General features: G+C 43.1%; 1 protein-coding gene across 14 annotated transcripts in view; it reads right to left on the bottom strand.

Annotated features, from left to right (window-relative positions):
• HERC3 (HECT and RLD domain containing E3 ubiquitin protein ligase 3) overlaps window positions 1-20156 on the bottom strand; it is a 36466-nt gene extending 16310 nt beyond the window's left edge. For 4 of the 14 annotated variants that reach the window (XR_014945303.1, XR_014945302.1, XR_014945301.1 and 1 more), the window contains exons 1-11: window positions 20111-20156; window positions 17360-17617; window positions 9317-9476; window positions 7801-7877; window positions 6951-7172; window positions 4264-4355; window positions 3122-3252; window positions 2385-2545; window positions 1675-1751; window positions 739-863; window positions 148-207 (exon numbers count right to left, since the gene is read on the bottom strand). Coding sequence is in view for 10 of the 14 variants with exons in the window: in XM_015861209.3 (XP_015716695.1) it covers window positions 148-207; window positions 739-863; window positions 1675-1751; window positions 2385-2545; window positions 3122-3252; window positions 4264-4355; window positions 6951-7172; window positions 7801-7877; window positions 9317-9476; window positions 17360-17585 (1331 nt within the window). In the remaining 4 variants the exon portion in view is untranslated. The other 10 variants (XM_085545014.1, XM_085545012.1, XM_015861210.3 and 7 more) reach the window with 10 other exon arrangements.
• Between the last annotated feature and the right edge of the window lie 2 nt (window positions 20157-20158).

Here is a 20158-nt window from a genome sequence, read left to right as displayed (position 1 = left end):
CACCACCTACCTCTTTCACAGACACTCTTTGCCCAATCTCCTGTTTGATCAGAACAATTAAAGCCCACTGCAACAGGTGAGCAACAAAAAGAGATTCCAGTCTGCCTCAAGGGAAAGCTACAGTTCTTGACTCTGTTTTTCACTTACTTCTTCTCCAAGAAGCTTCCATTCCAGCAGGCAGCTGAGGACAGTATCTGAACAACATTACTGTTTGCAGCAGGAAGACAAAAGAAAACAGGGATAGAAGGTATAAATAAATGTCCAAGCAAATCTTTTCAGATACCTTCCCTTCATTCTATGGGAAACAATGCCAAGATCACCCCATTATTCACAGGCACAGAGGTTAAGGGGCTCACTCAGTATCATGTAACATTCCTCCTTAAAAGAGGAATGTTAGTCCTTTCCACCTACTCTCCATTTCTCACAGCAGGTAGGGAAGAAGTTTAAACAATTTTGCTGTTTTACATGAACTCTAAGAACATAATGAAGAACAACTTCATAATCATTTTCCCACCCACTATTTGCAATATTCTAAGGCAGCCTTAAATTCCTCTGTTTTTTCTAGGAAGTTCTAACCTGGTATCCTTGTGACTGGCACTTGTTCTCCCATTGGATATGACCAAGAACCACACACTTGAAAGGGCTGCTGAATTTCAAGTGAAAACATGGCACGGAAGCCAACAAAATTATTTAAATAAAACTTCCAACAAAAGGCTTGTCCAGTGCCACAATACCTACTTGACAGAATTAGAACTGTTCTTTTCTAAAAGCTTTTGCCTCCAGACATCTATAGTTTCATCATTTATTAAACAGGTGTAACGTGTTTCATTTATGGTCCGGAAATCATCAGCAGGCAAGGAATTCTGTGAGAAGATACAGATTTCAGCAAAGACAAGGCTTGTACAACAATTCCTTCTCATTAAAAATTTCTGTTCTTTATATACAACTGATAGTTTTCTGGGTGTGGTCTCTGAACAGATTTGATTAGGAAGCTGCAGCATTACTAATAAGGCCAAAAGGAAAGGCACGGAAAGGAATGGAGAAAAAAAACCAAAAAACCAAGATCATCACCAAATATGTTTTAAAAAAGAGGAAAAGAAAAAAAAAAAAAAAGAAAATATACTTTCCTTAAATGTACCAAAGCCCTTGCAAATAACGTTGCACATAAACAAAGGCTTAGTACATATATTCTACAGCTTTATCCATCCCTCAAATGTAAATGTCAAATGCTTACTGAAAAAGAATTAGATGTCAGAAACAGAAAAACTGCCCACCATCCAGCTGATCTGACAGTATCCCAGTGGGTATTCCACTTCCTTACACTCTCATCATGTAGACCCCACTGTCTCAGGAGTAAAGCAGTCCATTGCTTCCCATGTGCCAAGGAAGTAACTCCCCTCCCTGATAAGCAAACTGATATCAGCGTCTTCCCAATCACTCTTTGATGTGATTCAAAAGGAAGGCAACTAAAAAAGTTGTAAATGCCCTTAATGTTGTAAATAAGTGTTGTCCTTGATAAGGTTTGTAAGGTAGAACAGACTCCAAAACACCGTCTCATTTTCAGGGGATGAATTTAAAAAAAATAAAAATTATAAAACCACAAAGGTGTGATCTGAGGCTTGGGGCAGGAAAACAGATTTGAGAAAATACAAGAAGATACTAAATTTGGTTTACCTCATATTTGGAGCAAAGCACAAACGTTTGGTCTCCTCCAGAGAAGATATGTTTAACAATGTGATATTTACAGGCATCTGTTGAGAAAAGAAATGCAGTTGCATTAGAGGCTGATTAATCCTTCTCTGCGTTCCCCCCGCCAACATTTGCACTGCCACTGTCTCACACTTTACATCACAAGGAACACCTGGCTCTTTGAGGGCAAGGCTGAAAAGAGAAGGAACTGAGACACTTCATCACCTTGTTTGAGACAGACATAGCACCTGGCAGTACGGAAAATCTGTGATTTCTAAATAGTAATGAGGCTGCTATTTAGGTGAGAAACTAAGGTGCTCAGAAATCAGTATTAAAACAATACAAGGTTGCTATTTAGGTGAGAAACCAAAGCATTAAATCAGCATTATCAGCATTAAAATGATATAATGAAGGCTCAATATCACCAAATGTTGAGCTCTGCCATGATGAGAGAGATCACACAGATTAACAGAGAGCAAGAGGTCACACAGTAATTCCACAGTGAATTTGGGCCATGGGAATGATCTCTAAGGTCCCTTCCAACCCGCACAAAACTATGAAACTATGAAACTATGAATGAGTTTCTTTAGCTATTTCAAGAACTTACAGAATAATGTCAAGGTGGTTTTAGATCAACATGGGTGAGATAAGTGACTTATGCCCATTTGCTACTTCAAATTATTCAGGTTACATACCAGGTTTCCCTGAGAGTTGCCCATTGTGAGCTGCCCAGTGACCCTTCACAGGGGAGGGACACTTAACATTGCAAGTGTGCCCAGTTCCCAGCTGGCCTCTTGTTCCACAGCCAAATGCATAGATCATTCCTGAAGAAGGCACAAAGGCTAAAGTGTGATGTCTGTAACAGAGATGGGTATAAAGTTTGGGCCATGTTTAACAATTAAAAGGAAAAAAAAAAAAAAACCCAACTAAAATTTATTCTGACTTCCCCCAGGTCAGAAGCTGGCACAAAGCACCAATGCTCAGCTTTTGCCACTTGATGGCACCACTTTATAGGATGCAGCTCTTCAGGTGGAAGTGACAAGGAGCAGAACATGGCTCACATCAGGATAACAGACTGAATTAGCTTAGTCATTTGCTAAACCTGCACATATAAAAGGCAACAACATAACACCTGTGCTACTAACTCCTCCTGACAGAGCCTGGAATCTTGTGACCAAAAGGGGCTGCAGCCCTAAAGTCTGTCTTGACCATTAAAACAGAAAGGTGTCATTTGCCTGGGGCACAGGCAACAGTCTCAGTTAAAAAACAATCTCTATTAGAGGGTCTTAAAATTTTCCAGGGAAGAAAAACTTACATTCACTTAATTTTGACACAGGTGATGCGAAAGCAAGACTATCCCTTCTATTTACAAGACTCGGTGTCAACATTAACCTCCATTGAGGGAAAATTTTTGACTGCACACAGTACTCACCTGCCACAAGCAATCTGGGATACTTCACTGCCCATCAGCTCAAGAACTCTTCGGGGGTTCACTTCATCATTCATGGAATCGTGTCCCAGTTGCCCACAGGAACCTGCACCGAACGTGAACACCCCTCCACTCTGTTAGCAAATCAAACAGCATATTCTCCATTTAGGACCCATATCCCAGCAGTATCTCTTTGTCTCCAGTGTTATTACGAGCTCAAGCTTAAGCAGACATTGCTGGGGATTACAAAGGATTCAGGAAATAAACTTGTGTTCTGCTAACACAGCTTCCAAATAGCTACCTTGCCATTCATCAGTGTCAAAATTATCTCTAGGTATGCCTACAGAAGACAAGCTTCCCCCCACCGTTACCAGGTGAGCCTGAATCTCAGAAGGTTTAAACATGGTTCAACAGCACCCATTTCCACTATACTATACATCCACCTCTGTCAGCTGCCACTCAAAGACTGCGGCCATTTTCCCTGAATAAGAATCACACTCTGGTCTTGCACAGTGGCTTTCTTACAGGAACCTCAAAATCAGCTCTTTCAGTTCAGTCTACAACATAGAACATTAAGGCACCAACCCAGGAAGCAACACACCTAGAAGTGGCTGGGGTGAGGCAAGAACTGAACACTGATCTTCCATATACTAGACCTAGCTTCTGTCTACTAAACTACATACTACCTGGAAACAGCAGTAGGTTTGGAATTGAAAACCTCTTGTAAATGCTGCGAGTGACTGGTAACTCTCTGTTTAATAGAGCATCCTGTCTGACTTGCCCTTTATTCTGAGACACAGTAACTCCATCTTCCAATACATTATGTTCACCCCATTGGATATTTGTTAATTTTTTTTTTGCGCAAAGCTCATTTCTTTAAGTGATTCACCTGAGGTTAACACCACTGTCATGAAGCAAAACATCATCATGGATTGCTAACATCTTCATTTTAAAAGCAGCGCTGGTTCGCATCGGAAATGAATCTCAGAATAAATTATAACATTACTTTGCACTTAGTCTCTTCTACAGGTGCCACATAAAATAAGGAATGTTGATTTGTTCTTTTCCATCACTTCCTAGGAAAATAATGCAAAACCTTCAGGCAAGACAGCAGCAAGGGCTCCCAGCTTTGGAAACTTCTTTACCTTTGTTAGAACTGCTGTGTGTTCCTCTCCACAGCTGATGTAAACAACCTTCTGAGACCGCAATAGCTTCACATGGCAAGGGGATTCTCGGTCTGTGTAGAACAAAATAAAGGAGCTGTTTCATAAATACAGTCCTAAGTGCCAGAGAAAACCACCAGCAGTCTGATTTTTAGACATATTCCACAACTCGGGTCACAGTGGAAGTTTTAACAAACACGGAAAAAAAAAAGCAGATCCTTAATTAGTCCACTGTTGCTTTCCCCTTCCATTTTTAACAGATTTGCCCTGGTTCAAGAAAAGTGGGATAAAGTGAGGACACAAATCCTGAATATCTCATATAAACTCCGCCTGCACTTGCAATGTGGCACAAATGACTACGGTAGCTGAGTTACACCCACGCTCAGCCTCATGCTCCACTTCAGCTCCCTGCTGATGACGGCTAACATTTGTTTCCAACACCATTTTTAATCCTTTTTCTCAGACAAAACAATCCTGACATGGGAGACGCAAGTGCAGAGCACATGACAGATAAATCCCAAGGTGCATTTAAATGCCCAGCCTTCCTTCCTTTGTCACCCTTTAAGAAGACCCTCATACTTGCAAAGGCTAATCTTTGCCATCAGTTAAATGATGCTTTCCTCCTTCACTATGACATTCTAATCAGCAGGGCTCTCCCAAGGATGAATGCACTAAGCAAAGTTATATGTTTTGCAATGTAAAAAATAAAAATAATTTGCATTTGAAGGAGCAGTGGGCACCCCGAAACATTTAGACAATAAAGGGAACAGCTGCTTCCTTGGTACCAACAAAGTACAAAGTTCCTTCCTATGGAAACTGATCATTTTTTAGGACTGAAGGATTTGACAGGTGCTTCTTTTCTGTGCAGTGAAAGGAAAATAGTCACATTTTCATGGATTTAGAAATGAGAGTGGATTTTTTTCATTTACACTGTTCTATGCTTCAGCACTCTCATTTTTATTCTGACTGGAACTACATTTATCTCTACAGCATAATTGTTGAAGTAACAGTGCTGCAGAATACTCATGCTCACAATTTTTGCTGTTCATGTTCACTGAGTAGCATTCTGTCTTACCATGACTCACTCACCACAAATGCCGAGTATTTATGACAGCATCACTTACTGAGCATTAGCAGAGTATCATCTCTGACCAACACAGTTCCACAAGCAGATGCCCCTTATGTTTCTAAGATAGCCCCGTATCAAAGTAAACCTCCTCATAGATAAACTACAGCATTTCTAACAGTGCTGTGTTGAGATCAGAAGCATCTATCTGCCAGCTTACAAGGAAAGAACACAGTTGGTCCTGCCTTTGGAGGTTGTGGATGCCCCACCCTTGGAGGTGTTCAAGGCCAGATTGGACGGGGCCCTGGGCAACCTGATCTAGTAAAGGTGTATGTTTGGTGGCCCTGCCAGGCAGGGGGGTTGGAACTACATGATCCTTGAGGTCCCTTCCAACCCGGGTCATCCTGTGATTCTGTGGTCATATATTAGGTCAATACTCGAGCTGACACACAGCACAAGAAAACAGACCTGGAGCATTTTTGAGAGGCTGCAAAATATGTTACAAGTCTTACAACTATGTCTGATATTCACAGAAGTGCAAAACAAGGTGAAATGATGTTAAATACATTTGAACGTCCTGTGCTAAACTACAGGCAGTTTTTGTGTAATTGCTTTAAATATATGTTTCAGTAGGTAGGTTGGGCTGTCAACTTGCATCATTTCATTATACATAGACAAAATATGAGGTAATGCTTTTCTCTTGCAACACACAGTGTTTATAAGCTCCTACACAATCTAACATTTATAAATATATACACCTCTTGTACTCACTCATGCAAAATAAATTATCCATGAATGCTGTATATCGTGTCTATCTACAGACAGTAACTTGCTTAGATATCTAAAGCTACTCAGAAACTACGCAGTAAAAGATGAAGAGTCTGACATGAAGCTTCAAAGAAAATCTTTCACTTACTTTTACAAACAGAAACAAATATATTAACAACAAGTTGGGGGAATTTGGGCTTTTCAGTCTAGTTTATGTGTCATATCTACTCCTGAAGCCTTTATGAATCAGTCTTCAAGTCTGTTGATGACTAGGTTTCACTGAACCTGACCATGCAAAAAAAGCCAGCATCCCACTGGCCCTGGGTGTCCAAAAGAATGTGCAACCAACAAACAATACAATATTTTACAAGAATGTGACAATTTGTGTTGCCGTCATTTTGTCACATGCAGATGCTCGCCAGTCAAAAATATGCTGGCAAATCAGGGGATGGGTTGAGTCTCCTGCTCCACTTGGTGACCCTTTTTCACACCAACTTCAAATGAAGTATGGACACAGTGTTTTTGAGGGAAGAAAAGAATCAAAGCACTTCCTTGGGTGTCTGCATCTCAACATTCACATTTCAAATACTTTTTTTCTCTTTTTTTTTCTTCTTGAATTTGCATTCCTTCATTCTCACTAACAAACACAGGGGGAAAATGTGTTTCCTAAGAATGAAAATCCTGTTAAGTCCCTCAGAGACCGTTTCTCTGCCCTCTCCTTCCAAAGGAGGTCTACACATCTGCTCAGCAAAAACAGGCTGCCAGTGTGGAAATAAAAGCGGCTCTCAGCCAAAAAACCACAACCTTCTTCCATCTAGGAGCACAATTTTAATACCTCGTTCATCACTGAGTCCCAGCTGTCCTGAGCTGTTCTTCCCCCAGCCAAACACAGCTCCTGAGAGAGAGAGGGCAAAACTGTGGGCTCCACCTGCAGCAACCTGGGCCAAAGGGATCCCATCAAGAGACTTGACACGCTGTGGACTTGCTTGGGAGGGACACTCTTTCCCCAGGCCCAACTGACCATAGCTGTTCTGCCCCCATGTGAAGAACTGGCCATCTGAAACAAAGAAAAAAAGAAGATATTTCTCATGCCAGGAGGATTTTCTTTATTACTGTGATGATCATAATCATGATGTGTATCTGCATCATCTTGTATATCCATGCTAAGCAAGCCTTTTATATTCTAATACACGCACTCAGTATTTTTCCACTAATAATCCATTGACTAGAAAGCAGATTTTTACAAGCATGGCATGCAGGCTTTTGCTTATTGCTGTTGAAAATACATAGCTAATGGTGGTGGCTATGCTGAAAAACAGTATTCTGTGACTGAAAATTTGCTCTATCAGACAGAGTAATTGTGCTGTTTGTATCTGTTGTAGTTTCCTTGAAAATATGTACAAGGTATTATTTTTAGAGTGACCCATGTACATCAAGATGGAAAGCTGTTAAGTATTCTTGCCATCATTCAGCAGTGCGGCAGTGGGTGGCCTGTGTGTAATGTTTCCCTTCTTGACAGTATTGGCAACACTGTTCTACAATATATGTTGTACCTGATCTACTTCATTGTCTCCCATTTGTCCTGAGAACAGTTGAGGTAGGGATGTCCTTGGAAATATGCCATCTTGGACATGGAGCAAAACAAGAGCAGCAATCTTAGTAATAAATAATGAACACTACAGTACCTGCTGCCAAAGCCAGGCAATGCCAGTTTCCACAGGAAATCTGCAGTATCGTCTGTTGGTTCAGTTTCTTTATCAGCCTAAAGAAGAAGACATTATTTTAGAATAATCATCTACAAATACAGTATCACATTAGGTGAAATTATCATTTCCATTTGTGTATTTGTTCTAGACAGACACATAACCTGTGGTTTTGAGAAGAGGAACAGAATCTTGGAGGTAATACTGATCACAGATGCAAATCTATGAAGAGCTTTAGACATCAGACTACCAACCACAACTATTTTTACTGCTATAAAGAAGACTCTAGACATCTGAAAATGGTGAAAAAAATCTGGTCTCTCAGCATCTCTCTTAATATCCTTTTTCAGGCATTGACACTCTTCATGCCATTTATGCCAGGGGCACAGAAGTTTTTAAGAGCTACAGCACCACAGCTTCTTCACTGCTTTGCACAGAGGACAGCACATCAAGGTTCAAGTTAGCTCATAAAAATGTTATTTTTAAAATGGCACTATTGCACTGGCATCTGAGCCTGTCTCTCTTTTTTATATCAGACCTGCCAGCAAATAACAAGCTTTCTTCTCACAGAGTCCTTCAGATCAAACAAACGAGTATACTTTCACAACTGGAACTCTTATCCTTTAAATACAGTCCCATGAATGACAGCCACCATAGACGTGTCCCAGACCTCCTCTTCTAGCTCTGCATTGAATATACAGTTGCAGCCGGAATAAGAGAGAGACAGACCACAACTGTTATTAATGCAGCATGATACAGCATCATTAACTACAAACAGACCGGTTATCTTTATTATGGTAATGAGCTGAGGCCTATAATCCGTGAAGTGCTTTGGATGGACGAGTCTTGGTGTCTGTCACTGGCCTCAGCACGATCCATATATCCTTCTTAACACTGTTACTGCTCTGAGACATTTAAGATGCAAATCAGTGAAGAAAACTGAGCACTTCCCTAACATTTCTGAGCAACTTTCACTACTCAGAATTGCAATGGATTTGTTTAGCAGCATTGCTGATAAGTAAAAGATACAAATTATGCAAGAATTCCAGAGTCAAGGCACCAGTTCACCTGTCCATATTTTTTTTGGCCCATTCTTGAAAAGTGGCTCCTATCTCTAAGATACAACACAATACAAACACACCACATAGCACTTCTATTTTGGGGTTCTCCCTCATGGACCTCCTGTCCTGCAGAAAACACTGTTATATTTTTCATTGAGGAAGCCGAACTTGCTCTAACTTTCTTCTCTGTGCCTCAAGCAATGAAGATCAAAGGGCTGTTCTAATTGTACTTCTTCAGCACTTGTCTAATTCTCAAGGTGTGATGAGAGGGAAAAGGAGGTCCATCAGGCTTGTACTGGTACGTGACAAGTGCCCAATTAAAAGCCCTTTGAGCAAGAGCAGCATTCCCACCAACTGCAGGTTGGCAAGTGAAAAATCCCTGATTCAACGCTTCCAAGTGGGTGCCATAAGGAAACTCAAACCACTTAAATATTTACCTTGGTACTGTCACTGCATCTTCAATAGTGGTGAGGCCCAGCTGTCCATCGCTGCCTGCGCCCCAGGAGAAGACCTGGCCCTGGTCGCTGAGTGCCACACTGTGGGACTCTCCGCAGGCCACGTGCACTATGTGCTGCCCTGCCAGGGCTCCAATTAGTTCTAAGAAAAAACAGAAAAACACTTCCATCACAGAACTTGTCTCATATCGACATGCAGACAGCAGGTCTAGACTAATTCATAAGCAAAACCATTCAGATAGGTTCAGTGATGCCCAATCTAACTATAAAACATTATCCTACAGAAGCAAAGAACCAGACTTTACTGAAAATGCATAACAGTTGAGTTCTTCCAAAACCTGATCTGTAAATCATAGGACAAAGGCAAGTGCATGTCCTCAAGCACAGAACTCTACATGCAGCCTCACAGACACACGGAATCAAACAGACTTTCCAGATGTGATGTTTTAACTCCGTCTTGATGTAGGGATCAACACAGACTCTGAATTTAAAAACCCCGTAAAATACATTTGGCCTTCCACACCTCAAATGCCTAATGAAGACAAGTCATCCAAAAAAGTTAATCAATCCAATTGTCTCCTGCTTTACTACTTGATGGATGAAAACAGACACATCACAATACCTCTGGTGCTAAGCTTGGAACAGGTCCTAACCTATCAACCTATTACTATATCTACCACAGTAAAAAACACAAAAGAAAATAATATAAAAAGCAAGAGGACCTTACAGAAAAAATTTTATTCATTATGCAGACTATTTATAAACAGATATGGAAATGTCCTGTCTTGCAGCAAAGCACTGGAAACAGCACACATCTGATGGAAAAAGTCCTCACAAGCCAAAAAGAAGATGGAATTTTTCTTCCCTGAAAGAATGTTTCAGAGTAGGCAAGAAAGATTCATTCTGTGCAACAAAGCAATGATTAGTTTTATTAAAAGTCCCACACTGACGTCCCACTTATCATTATATAAAATGACACCCCACATCAAGGGCACCTAGATATGTATTGTTAACATACTTGGCACCAAAATCTGCACACAGATGGATTTAAATGTCTTAAATCAATTTAAAGGGGACAACTCCTAGGCACTCCTAGGAAGGTTTGCCTTCTAAGTCTGAGAGTGTGAATGGGGAGCAAATGAATATATTTTCTACACAAACAAAATTCTACACAACAACATGCACTTCCTTTCACTCAATTAAAAGCCACAGAGGCATAGTTCTGGTGGACAAGAAGCTGGACAGGTGGCCAGCAGGGAGATGGAGGTGATTGTCCCCCTTTACTCAGCTCTTGTGAGGCCCCATCTGCAGTACTGTGTCCAGGCCTGGGGCCACCAGCACAAGAAAGACATGGAGCTCTTGGAACAGGTCCAGAGAAGGGCCACTCAGATGATCAGAGGGCTGGAGCACCTCTCCTGTGAAGAAAGGATGAGAGAACTGGGGTTTGATTAGCTTGGAGAAGAGAAGGGTCCGGGGTAACCTCATTGTGGCCTTCCAATATTTGAAGGGAGCATATAAACAGGAGGGGGGAATGACTGTTTGCAAGGGTGGGTGGCGATAGGACAAGGGGGAATGGTCTTAAACTAAGAAGAGGAGGTGCTTTGGTAGTTGGTATATTTTTGTCATTTACCAGAGTGTCATAGCATTGTTATTCTTTCCTTATAAATGCATCACTGCACTCAGATGAAAGGCACAACAAGTGAAGTTTGGTACTGTGACTTCAGTATAAAATTGAGCAGAACAAAACCCTGGGAGCAAATGGGAAGGGTTACAGGAACTGTGCAATGTATCATAAAACTCAGAAAAAACAGTTCTGAGATGTAACATTGACCCAATCTGACTCCATCCAGCAAAAGATGGAAACAGGTGACACACATTTTTCTAACACAGCTCTTGTCAGCACTGGAAACTGCAGTAAAGCAAGGCAAAGACTGAAAAACCCATCTTCAGACCTTAGCTTCTCAATTTACAGAAGAAGGCTTATAGTTTGTCCCCATGATGTTGAAAAGCTATGCTACAACATCTTCAGTGTCTAAGACTACTGGAAGCACAAAGCACTCAATTACACAGCATGGGTTTGGATGTATAGGCAGTGAATTATTGATTGCAGTCTCCTAATATGCTTATCAGACTGCTGGTACCTTTCCAACACATAGCTTCCAGCTCCTTGCAAGACAAGCTTTAGCTAGAGGATGTGGCAGAATCCTTCAGCCATATGAGAACTGTGATGTACACGGACAGCACCAGATGGCTTCTCCTGTCTGAAATCAATTGAGAGCCCTGAGGTGACAGCTTCAGTGGCAAAATCTGGATTTCTTCCCTAGTGAGAAGAAGCTGATGCTTCTCAATGGATCTCTTGATGGAAGAGTTCCAAGTGATTTCAGCTCTCTCAGATACCTGCCCTGAACTCTCATGCCCTGCCCAGCTTGATAATAGGCATTTGTTCACCCTGAGTGCTTCTCTCTGTGCAGGACAACCTGGGGATCAGGCCTAGCACGGTTTCATGAAAGGCAGGTCCTGCTTGACCAACCTGATCTCCTTCTATGATCTAGTGACCTACCTGGTGGATAGACTTCAGCAAAACCTTTGACACCATCTCCCACAGTATCCTCCTGGAGAAGCTAAAAGCCCATGGCTTGAGCAGATATATTCTTCACAAGGTAAAGACCTGGCTGGATGGGCAGGCCCAGAGAGTGGTGGTGAATGAAGTTAAATCCAGTTGGTCACTGCTTATGAATGGTGCTTCCCAGGGGTTAGTAATGGAGCTTGTCCTGTCCAATATCTTCATTGATTACCTAGTTGACTGGATTGAGTGCACCCTGGAGGTGTTTAAGGCTACGCTGGATGGGTCCCTAGGCAGCCTGATCTAGTACTTGATCTAGCAGCTAGCAACCCCGTCTGTTGCAGGGAGCTGGAATTTGATGATCCTTGAGGTTCTTTCCAACCCAGGCATTCCATGATTCTTTTGAAGATACATAACAGTAACACATTCCTCCATTTAGTAGGGTGACACTAACAGCATTATTAGCACTTACGGATTTCTGATCCAACATCCAAAAATCCCCATGAGAATCCTGCTATTGCATTCAACAGGTATTCCATGAAACTGCAAATACAGCCCAAATGTATAGTCTAATCCTGTCAGCACATAAGGAAGCATAAGAGTCAAGACAGCTTCTGTAGCTCCATTCACACAACTCTGCTGCTGTTTGTCAGCAGTAACAACAGAGAAAGGCTTAGAGGAAGGCCTAGAGAACAGCTTCAGGAACACACCTTGGTGATGACAGAAAGCCTCTGCTGGGGTTTGGTGCATGATGCATGCAACACATAAGCAGCTGGAATTACCATGCTGACAGCACAAGTCTCTGCGTGCAAGGGCGTGGGAAGAATTCAGCTCTGCACCCACACAGAACAAGAGCAGACCCCTCTGATTGTCCTGGCCCCGACAGGGCATTGCAGAGATGCTTATGCACAAGGAGCTCCTGGCTTTGTTTCTAGGCTACAAGTAGATCTGCCCTTCCTTTCTGCCTGCTGTTCTCACCTGTGTACAGTAACCCATTTTGTTTTCCATTTTCACTTGGTATGGAGCAAAAGCTCCGAAATAGGGAGCAAGCAAATATTTACATCAGCATGCAACCTTTCATTGCTTTTGTTAATTGCAGTTCACTAAATCCACTATGGACACTGGGCTTTACCAGTCCAACTGCAAATAGTGAGGTCATCCTTTTGTGAACTGAGAGAAAGGAGCAAACCTGGACTTTTTAATCAGAACCAAAACACATAATGAGAAACTCTTAGGACATCTGGCCTTTCTCAGTTCCTACACATGTCTGTTAGTACTACACTCACACCAGGAATTGGCGCAGCAGTCCCATGAGAGGGACTGACAACAGCAGCACCGGTGCTTGTAAGGCTGATCATTGGTTACAGAGGAAGGAATGTAAATACATGGCTGATTTACTGAATAAAAATGGGGGGGAAAAAGACAGCAGAGTACAGACTGCAGCAGATGAAATTCAAAGGAATGCTGTTGGCCACACAAGTAGTAACAGTGGCAAGCGTCAAGGGCAGTAAGCAAGGACAGCAAGCCAGGGAGAAAGAAGAACAAGCCCTTCACTATAGCTCATAATACCCACACAGGGGTTACTGTAATCATGCGGCAACTCCTGAACAGACCTTATAAAGGCAAAAGAAAGGGGAACCAACATAAAACTGGCAGCTCTACTTAGAAAGCAACACTCCCATCTCCCAGCACTGCAAGGAAGAGAGACCTGTTTATTTCTTCCCCAAAACGTAGCACCACCTCCCTCCTAGCAACCCTAATGCAGACACATGCAATACATACACTGGTGAAGGCTCGACAACCCAGAATACATCCAGGCTATCCTTGCAGCTCAAATCACTGCCCTAGGAGGTAGAAATGAGGTACAGCAGGAGCTGATTTTTATCCACCCGTTGTGCTCAATCCTGCAGGCCACTCTCACAACTGGATAGGTGCTATTTTCCCATCTTTTCATGTTATTGAAGCAGTCCTGCACAGCAGGACATATTTTGCCTTCAAAGTAGCATTTCTTATTTTCTTCCAGAAGGGAGGCTAGATCTTCTAAGTGCACTTGGCAGCCCCAGGCTGATTAAGGAGGGTGGAATGTTCAAAAGCACCCGGTGTGCTCCTTGCTTAGTTCCTGCTTAATTCCACCCTGCAGTGATTTGCACGGGAACAGAACAAAGTCACACCAGCACGGCGCAGACTCCACACACCACACTTGTCCTTGCTTTCAATGACATTACAAGCTACTCCATGAGCACTGCCTGAGAAGTCTGCTGATAGGGGAAGGGAGGAAATTAACAGTCCTATTAAACACTTACAAAAGCATTTTTATTTATTATTAGGCTTAGTAACTTCCAGAAGTACAGCAGTTTGATGTCATTTGAGCATACCACCTTTTAGGATAATAAAAAATATGTCTACAGAGTACACACAAGTCTAAGCCCAACTCATGAATTCATAAGACAGCTTTTGAAGAAAGCTCTTCCTGAAAACATATGCTTTAGCAAGAGTGCTTCAGAAATAAAAATGGAAGGCGTTAGCTGAAAAAAAGGAATAGGAGTATCATGCTCATATGGGGCTTGTACAAGTGACCCACTTGAACACTCCAGGAGTGGGAACATTAGGAAAAATGAAATATTTTGTGCTTCTCCACTCAAGGACACGCAATTAAGTCATTTAACAGAGGGTAACCTGCATAACAGGCATGTCAAAGCCCAAAGAATTACACAAGCAGAAGAAAGATCAGAAATGTGCAGTGATGTCACACTGGAGAAATGCAGAAAAGTACAGATGCTCATATCTCCATTTCTTCTTCAGGAGCTTATGTAGGCAGCCAGCTCTTAAAATGCAGGTCAGGTGCTAAGAGTAAGTATTTCTTCAGAGCTCTGCTGCAGGAGCAGCTGTTTTCAGCTAGCAGCCACAAGTGTCTAAATGTTTGATTTCTGAGAAGTTCAATTCATGCTGAACTTCAGCTCTGTGCCCAAAAGGGAACAGAAGTGTCTCGTATCTTTTGTGAAACATCTATTTTGTGGCATTTCCTGGGTCTCGTTTCAAACTTTGTGCAGAAAAAGGAAAACAACACAAAATTGGAATGAGTGGTCACTCCAATGGGTCATTCCAATGAGTGGACACCAATGGGTCATGCTGCCAGTCGATAGGGATCTGGAAAGGCTGGACTTGCTCCTTTGCATGGCTGCTTCCAACAAACACAAACTCTGCCAGTTCTCCTCCTGCACCAGAGCAATCCAGGTCTCCCACATGGCCTCCTCCCAGCGAGGAAGAGGTGAAAAGAAGAAGATCCATACAGACAGTCCTTACAAACAGGTCACACATCTGAATTCTCAGTTGTTGCACAGTTTACCATTAAGCATACCACAGTGAGCGTTGATGCTTCTGATCACTTCAGCCCCATGCTGAAGTTCACGTGCACTTACATTTAAAAAGTACAAGGTCATTGAGTTCAGAGCAACCCAGGTGATCTGCATCATCTACTGAAATTTGATATAACATTTGTTGCCGCTGCAGCCGTGAGCAGAGAGATTCCACAACATAAACTGAGGTAAGGCCACCCTGCAATATCTGCATCCACACAAGAAATTTAACTCACATTGACACCTGATAAGTTAGTATTTACTTTCCCGAGAATCAAACAGCTTCTGAACAACAGTCAACTCTACTTTTTCAACCAGGAAAATCTTCAAATTGCTTCCCTTAAAAAGTAAAAAGGGATGAAAGGCCACTTCCAGAAGAGAAGCCTCTACTGACTCATTCAGTGGAATGCACTCAATTCAGTAATTTGTTTCCTGCAGTGGAGAAGTACAAGAAAAGAACCACACCTAACCAGTTGCCATTCTATCTCAGCATTACATCTTCAAACTCAGCAAATGTGACAATAAACACAGCTTTTTAATTAAGAAGAGTCTCATTTCAAAAGGTGCTAAAGGACTGCACTAAGAGGAGCTCCTGAAACAGATGAAATAGTATCTTCCATGTAAATAGAAGGCACCATGGCAGAAAAACAAATTAAGTATTTGGCATACATAGTAAGGGAAGAAAAGCAACTAAAGTCTTCAAAAGCACTTACTACAAATGTAATTCTTCCTTACTTGAAGTCATGGGTAAAACCAGCAAGTTTTCCCTTCCTTAGAGGGGCACAAGAAACTTTCCATCACCTTCAACAGCTCAGGACCCTCTGTCCCACACAAACCTCTCTGTGCAACTAACAGAGGGTAAGAAATGTGATCTTTGGCATATCTTCCTATACAGAAGGTGCAGACTGTCTTTATTCTTTACAGGGAAATGAAAACTGAAAGGTGAGGTACGCATTCTTCCTGTTCCTATTTGCGTAGACCTGAAAAAAAGTAATCAGTTCCCAATGCCACAAGCCAAAGCAGACCCCCAAAGCCATGCATTGGATGGGACCTTCTTCCAGTTCATTGTTATTAACAAAGCTGCTGTGGTGGTTCACCAGGAGCTAAAAAGGGAAGCTGTTCCTTTATAGCATATCCCTCCCACCTGCCCTAGTCAGCAAAACTCCATCACAGATGCAGCCTGCAGTGCTGAGCTGAGGGAGAAACACATTTTAACATGCACAGGCTCCTCGGAAACCAGCACTGCAGGAGCTCTCAGAATGAATGAAACAGGTAGGATAACTAGGAGTTGGTGTCACATCCCAATCTCTTTAGTTGTCTGCGCTGCAGGAAAAGCAAGAAGACAAAAAGTCTAGGTCAGCTCCTCTAATCCTGCAACCAACATCTACTGCCTCATGATTGAGAGGAAAGGTCAAAAGATACTCCAAAAAGAGACACTGGAATCAGCCAGGTCGGATCTACAAGTATATAAAATAGCCACTGCTTCTCATTTAGAACATTTCCTATATTAGTAACAAAATAACAAGGTGGGCTACAGAAGCCTCAAGCCTACCAAGGGTAACCAACAGTAGGAGTAAAGATTACTCAAGTCTAATTACTCATGGAAGGATATTTATTATGAAACAGAGATAGCTCTGGTTTTGCCAAAACATGCCAAAACAAGTAAGTTAACAGAAAGCAAATTACAAGGCCAACATTTAAAATAAAGTCCATAAGAACAGCTTCAGGATTACAAAAAATAAATACATTGTCAAACTGCTGTTTACCCTTGGTGTAAGGATGCAACCCAAGTGCAAAGAAAGCAGAAGACACTCGGGGCTGTTCTAATATGGCACCCTAATGTCAAGTAACAAAATATGCCCCAACACCATCTCCATTCTGCTTTTAGATACATTTTCCAGGCAAAGTGAGCAGACCTGTCTCCCCACCCATGAGGCTCAGCTGTAAGTTTCCAGAGGCAGCAGTACAATCCAGAATCGCCGTGTTAGGTCACAACATTCAGCTCTGTCAGCTGCTCCAACTGCACATCAATCAGCACAAAGCAGCTTCCATCACCTCAGCCTACCAGCCTCAGCCAGTTAGAAAGCACACAAGAGATGCACTTACCTGGCTTGCTTCCTTCACTCTCATGCCCCAGCTGGCCTTTGGTGTTCAAGCCACAGGTGTACACTTCCCCATCTTCCAGCAGGAACACTGAGTGGTTTCCTCCACACGCCACCTCCTTGACATTTCTGTCGTGAATGAATCCATACACCCGTGGTTCAGGAATGATGACCTGGAGGTTGCTACCTATCCCAGGCTGTCCAAAAGATGAGTAACCCCAGCATAGCATTTTCTCTCTTTTCAACAAGTCATGTATTCTTCCTGGAAAAAGAAACAGGGAAAGGAACATGGATGAAGCAAATACTCAACAAGTAATCCTACACAGATGAGATGCTCTGAGCAGAAGGGGCAAACAATCAGGAAAACAAACAAACAACTCAGCCTGTAGAGCCATCTTGCTTGAAAACTGACAATAAGAAGGCATTTCTGGCACTGCACGAGGAGGACCCAGGACAGCCCAGTTAGGTACTTCAAGCACTGGCCACCTCCACCTCTAAGGCAGTGAAGTGCCCTGATATCCTGCAGACCCAAGCAGTTCTGTTCTTAGTACAGCAGGACCGTACCATTTCTGATAAACTCGCATTAAGAAACAGTTTGAACAACTCAACACATTCCTCCAACCCAAATGTGTGTGTTTACAAGCACACACCCCTATGCCACAGCAAGATTTTCTATTAAGAAGCAGTTCACGTGGAGCAGTACACTGGTAGCTCCATGTCACTGCCTTTCAGGCTGTGTTCAGTGAAACTCAGATTTCAGAGAACACAGCAACATGGGAAAGGAAAGAAGCAGAGCAGTAGGTGAGAGGACCATCTCATGGCACAGACCGAGCTTAGTAATGACAACAGCTTTCCAATATGTAAGAGCTAGGCAATCAGCCCTCGCTCCAAAATGAGCATCTGAAAGGTTTTATTAATGCTTCCTCGTATTCCCATCCTCATTATGTTTGGGTTATTTATTAAATACACTGTATTAATAAGACATGGAGAATTCCTCTGCTTAAAATAGGAACTGATTATAAGCCTTCCCTATTTTGCAAGCAGAAAGAGAGCAGAGGAGAAAAAGAACTACTGTAGACATCAAGCCTCATGACTCACCATGGCAAGTTTTAAACTAAGGCAATTTACTGCAGCAGCACTGACTACGTCAGCACAGGATCTAAAACCAGAGGTAACCTCTGAGGCATCACCACAGATTCCTCAGGAAAAGGAGATTTCCCCACTCAGACAGGAAACACACGCATGCAGCTCCCAAAGCCTGATGCTAATTCAAGCTGCATTAGCCATAAAGCCTTCCGTAATCTGAGTCCTAAGCAAGGGGTGCTTGTCTCCTTACCAGCTGCCCTCACCTGTGGCCATGTCCTGTCATCAGGTGTACTCACCTTCACAAAGGCAGAGCCAAACCAAGAGAGACAGAAAATGGAACCACTAAAGCTGGAAAATGCCATCTTCTCTCACAAACTGCTTGCTAAGGTCTCTTACTAAGTGCTCCAAAGCATGCATTGTAACTTATTTACTTCTAACAGCCTCCATTCCTTTCAAGCACAACTCAAGTCATCCACACTTCAGGACTGTCACCTGCCAGATCCAAAGCATCTCCAATTAATAAAGCAGGAGGTTACAGGGCTCTGTTAAACCAATGGCTGTGCTCAGATGCCCTTGGCACATAAGCCAAATGGAAGTCACCACTGGCTACGCTACTCCCAGCACCAAGAATAGGGACGCAGTAACACTTTAGTCATGCACACGCTTATGCTTTAAATGACACAATAGCTATATTTATAGAGAACTTCATAACCTGCCTCAAAAAAAAAGACTGACACCTCTCAACTTGAGGAATTATCACCTTACAAAAGATAAAAGCAGCTTCACAGTCAAGAGCAGCCACCTCACACTCCTTGCAAGGTGACGCTGCCTCAGAGCTGAAGAGATTGTACCTCTCTACCACTACAGTGACACTGTGCATCACGAGCTAAATAGGAATTTAGGATACCTTTCTAGAAGAGCTTCTGAACAGCCTGCTCCCCACACATCCCAGTCACCTTTCCAGCTGCTAATTTCATTTAAAACACTAAAAATACTTTAATTAATTTAATTGTGTTCGTTTCCCACACCAGAAGCTGTTGCACTGAGCAGGGGGAGCCAACAGAGGAGATGTTTCCTGCTGCTAAGGCACGACTTGAAGCAGGACCCCTTCCCACTCAGGAGCAAAAAACCAACACAGCCACTTTCCATCTCAGAGTACAAGCACACCCAGGCGTTTCCCAAAGGCCTGCTGTGCCATGTATTTAATTTAGTTACGCCGAAGATTTAGCACGTTTCTAAAACCACGAATGCTTTAACGTTTGGACGGATTACTGCCCCCTCTTCAAACGCAGAACACAAGTCAATACACCACACGCTCACGAGGGGCAGCGTCCCGAAACACCAGGCTTCAAATGAAGCTTCACGCTCCGTTTCCCATTCCGGCCAAGGCGGCAGCTCACCCGGCAGCGCTCCTGTACCAGCACGGCCGCACAGCGACGCGATTTATCCCCGCTTGCTGCCATGGAGCCCCGCTCCCTTCCTGCTTCGGCCGGCCGGGAGCTGCGCACTCCTGGCTGCCCTACACAGGAAGGGCCCCGGCCGACAGCCTCCTCCGCCCGCCCCGCAGCGCACCCGTGGGGACAGAGCTCCTGCTGGGGCACCCCACGCTCGAGCCCTCCACAAGGGGCTCCTCCGCAACGCCACAACCACCCGTCCGCCCCCAGCTCACCTACCACCGGCCCCGCCGCTGCCGCCGCGGCGACACAAGGAAGTCCGG

Source organism: Coturnix japonica, chromosome 4 (genome assembly GCF_054131305.1).
Source record: "Coturnix japonica strain WE chromosome 4, WE-NBRP24, whole genome shotgun sequence".
Taxonomy (NCBI): domain Eukaryota; kingdom Metazoa; phylum Chordata; class Aves; order Galliformes; family Phasianidae; genus Coturnix; species Coturnix japonica.
The sequence above is the reverse complement of the archived record's forward strand: the minus strand, read 5'-3'. Positions and strand labels throughout refer to the sequence as shown.